This window comes from Manis javanica, chromosome X, assembly GCF_040802235.1.
Source record: "Manis javanica isolate MJ-LG chromosome X, MJ_LKY, whole genome shotgun sequence".
Classification (NCBI taxonomy): domain Eukaryota; kingdom Metazoa; phylum Chordata; class Mammalia; order Pholidota; family Manidae; genus Manis; species Manis javanica.
Window position 1 is genome coordinate 138726354 of NC_133174.1, and position 3927 is coordinate 138730280.

A 3927-nucleotide genomic window follows, 5' to 3' on the forward strand; every position below is an offset into this window, starting at 1 on the left:
CAAAGCCATGCAATCGACAAGGCCAGGCAGGAGCCCTTTGGGTGATCATGACGGTCAGTGTAAGTTCATGGGTGATAACAAATGCGCCCCTGTGTGGCTGCGTCCATAATTCTGGAGGGTAGCAGTGGGTGGGGACAGGGATAAACAGGAAACCTCTGTAACTCCCTCTTTATGTATCAGTACCCCTAACAGTGCTCTAAAACGTTCATCTTTACAAAAACCGGACAGTATGCACAACATCTTCTGAACCACAAACACACGTGCATATATTATCTACATGTATGTTGTTTATATGCATACGTGGACACACATACTGGGTAGAGAACTGAAATGTCTTTCTTGCAGCGACAGAGGGTGACTGAGGGAAAATCGCGGCACTCCACAGGGCCATGATGTGCGGTGAGCCTAAGACCCGAGGACCTGCGCAAATGCCCTGCACCCGCTCAGCCTCTTCAGGAAACATGAAGTCCTTCACACACAGAGTGCCTCAAGTCTGGCTGGCTGTGAAGACACCCACCCCAAGGGAAGGGGTGCTTCCTCCCGGACCCTCCCCATGGCCAGGGGCCCTGCAGCTTCCCAGCTCGCCTCTGTCCTGGGGCTGCAGGGCTGCTCTGCCAGGGCTGAGGAGGACCCCCCTCGGTGAGGAGTGGCGGGGGGTGGGGAACGCGCACCAGGACGCCGGTGGTCACGGAAGCCGGCTCTGCCGTGCCAGCAGCCCTAACTCTCCGGGATGCTCCTTTGGCTACAGAGTCTTTGGGCTGGGCACCCAACCAATCGAGTCCACCTCACTACTAGCCCTCTCCACTGCCCGTACCCACCACCTTCCAACCCGCCTCCCCCCACCTCCCAGCCAGACTCCCCCAACTACTGAAATCCCCATTCCCCAGAACCCTCTGCCGCTTCCCACCACTTGACCTCCCGCCCCCAACTTCCCACCCCTCACTTTTCCGCACCCCTCCCCCACGCCCCCACCTATCACCACCCCACCCCCACCCCACCTCACTACCACACCTCTGCACAGCCACTTCCACCCCCCTCCCACCATTGTGCCCCCACAGTGGTCCCCAAATCCTTGAACCACCGACTTCCAACACCCAAATACCCCCACACCTCACCTCGCCTCAGAGCTCCCCACCATCCCCAGATCCACATCCCACGCCACCGTCCCCCCAACTCCCCACACCCACCGCCACACATCCCCCCATGCACCCAACATCCGAACCCCCACATCCCCCCTTCTTCCCCCCACTGCCCCACCTCCCCCCATCCCACCACCACACCACATCCACTAAGGACCTGGGGAGGCAGGGCCCTGGGCCTCGTGAGCCGCGGCAGGTGGGAGAAGGCGGGGCTTAAGGGAGGCCCAGGGGGCGGAGCGAGGAACGCCCGGAATCCTTGTGCGCTCCTCCTGGCAGCCTCCAGGGGACGCTCCGACCCCACATCCGGATGTGACGTCATTAGCCTTCTGCCCGGGAGGCTTGAGGGACGGGACGGCCTCGGTGTCAGACGCCGGATTCAGGTCACCCGCAAGGGCCCCAGGTAGAACCCGGGGGAGGCCTGAGGGCCCCCGCCCAAGAATCCAGGGGGGCCATGCCATTGCTCAAAGAGGCCCTGGGAGGGTCCTCAGGCTGGGCACCGCCTCCCACATGCCACACCCATGTCCCCGCCCACCATTTTGAATTATGAGCATGAAGGCCTTGGTCTGAGGAGGGAACCCAGGTGGGCTGGGGCTGGGGACAGACACACCAGGAGTCAACAGGAGGCCAGGAGGGAGGGCCGAGGGCGCCCCCAGAACCCACCTCAGCCGCAGTCATCTACCCAGGGAAACCCCCGGGTTGGTGACCCGTTGAGACGACCGCAGACGTCCCGCAGGGGTGTGTCAGGGCAGGGAGGGCCCTGGTCTGAGGGGACGGCCCCGGTCAACATTCACAAGATCCCAGGCCCTGCCCGCGTTGGGGGTGAGGACCCTGAGGGAGGAGGGGAAGGGGCCCCAGACGAGCCGCCCCTGCCTGTCACCCCTGGCTTCCTCCTCCGGGCCTCAGAGGGACTGGGGACTGGGACCGGCTTAAGGAGCAGGGCCGCCCTTGGATAAGGGACCGGCCTTCCCGTCGGCACTGGGAGCCCCGAGCTGGGATGGCAGTCCTGGCAGCGAGGTGCCCCTCAGGCCCTCTTTCAGGGAATCCAGGAAGCGGCCGGTGAGGAAGGCGTCGGTGTGAGGCACGTGTCCTGAGGTCGCAGACCCGCAGAGGCCCAGGCCAAGCCAGGAGTCAAGGTGGGGCTCCCGACCTCACCGTGTTCCCAGGGCTCTCCTACCCCACACAGCGGGTCCCCGTCGCCCAGGCCTCCGACGCCCCCTGTCCCCCCGGGCACCCACCTCCTGCTGTTTCTCCTTCCCTCCAGCTGCTCAACAAGTCATGGCTGGTCCTCCCCCGAAGCGACGGCGCTACATGCCCGAGGAAGGCCTTCCGACCCTCACGGAGACCCAGGGCCTCGTGGGTGCACAGGACCCTGGGGCGACAGAGGAGGTTGCTTCCTCCTCCTCCTCCAGGTCCTCCGCCTCCACCGCGTCCTCCTCCTTCCTCTCCTCTGCCTCTTGCTTTGCTCATATCTCAGGCGGTGAGGAAGAGGTTTCTATGGTCTCACCAACCCCGAGTCCCGTTCAGGGCCCTGAGCGTGCCTGCCCCTCCCCCACTGCCTCTGCCTCCGTGCCACCCACACAATCCGATGGTGGCTCCGGCAGCGCAATGGAGGTGGGTCTGGGCACGCCACAGGTCCTTAGTTCCTTTCCCAGTATCGTGATTCACGACAAAGCAGCTCAGCTGGTGGCCTTCCTGCTCCTCAAGTATGTTGCCATGGAGTCGACCACGAAGGCGGAGATGCTGGAGGTGCTGGGCCTGGATCACCAGGACCAGTTCCCTGTGATCTTCAGCCGCGTCTCCGAGTGCTTGCAGCTGGCCTTTCGCATCGACATGGAGGAAGGGGATCCCAGCGACCACTCCTACATGCTCGTCACATTCCCGGGCCTCAACTACAGCGGGCTGCTGAGCTATGAGCACAGCTTGCCCAAAAGCGGCCTCCTGCTGTTTCTCCTGACCATAATCTTCCTGGAGGGTGGCTCAGTCCCTGAGGCAAAGGTGTGGGAAATGCTGTGTGTCATAGGGATATTTCCCGGGAGGGCGCACGTCATCTTCGGGGACCCCAGGGAGCTCATCGCCCAGGTCTGGGTGCGGGAGCAGTACCTGGAGTACCGGCAGGTGCCCGACAGGGATCCCGCTCGCTTCCACCTGCTTTGGGGATGCAGGGCGCACATGGAGACCCACAGGGTGAAAGTCCTGGAGTTTATGGCCAAGGTCAAAGATTGCACCGCTATTGCCTCTCTGACCTGCTATGATTAGGCTTTGTGAGATCAGGAAGGGCCAGGCCAGGCTAGCATTGCTGCCGCAGACGATGCTACTGCCATGGCCCGTGCAAGTTCTAGTAGAACGTCCCCTGGCTTCTGCCCTGAGTGACGTCTATGCACCCTGTCCCATCTGGGTAGTCAAAGGCCAGTCAGTGAACGAAGCGGTGGAGGGCAAGGCTGGGGCACTTTATCTTCCTTTATTTTTTGTATTTTCAGATTTTACTTATTTTAGAAAGTTTCTTATCAGAATCGAATTGTAGATTGACATTGCTCACACATTTACTGCTCTTTATCTGGTTGATTAGAAATAGTTTTGCTATATTGTAAAACAAGATGGAAAACCTAATATATTCTGTGTAGCTTGTAACTTCCTGTGACATTAGAATAAAAATGTCCTTGGAAATGGGAACAAATTTAGCAGTGAAAAATAGAAAATAATTTAAATTGTTAATTTTTGTATTCTCTTATAATTTTTAGTCTATAGTTGTATGAAAAAAGATACGTATCTAGATTTTCTTAGCTTCTTC

The 3927-nt window shown here is 59.6% G+C and overlaps 1 protein-coding gene across 1 annotated transcript; it reads left to right on the plus strand.

Moving 5' to 3' along the window:
- Positions 1–1316: 1316 nt before the first annotated feature.
- Positions 1317–3927, plus strand: LOC140847439 (melanoma-associated antigen 10-like). The gene is made up of 3 exons (XM_073227757.1): positions 1317–1539; positions 2177–2272; positions 2401–3927. The coding sequence occupies exon 3, from the start codon at positions 2415–2417 to the stop codon at positions 3393–3395; it is 981 nt and encodes a 326-aa protein (XP_073083858.1). The 5' UTR covers positions 1317–1539; positions 2177–2272; positions 2401–2414; the 3' UTR covers positions 3396–3927.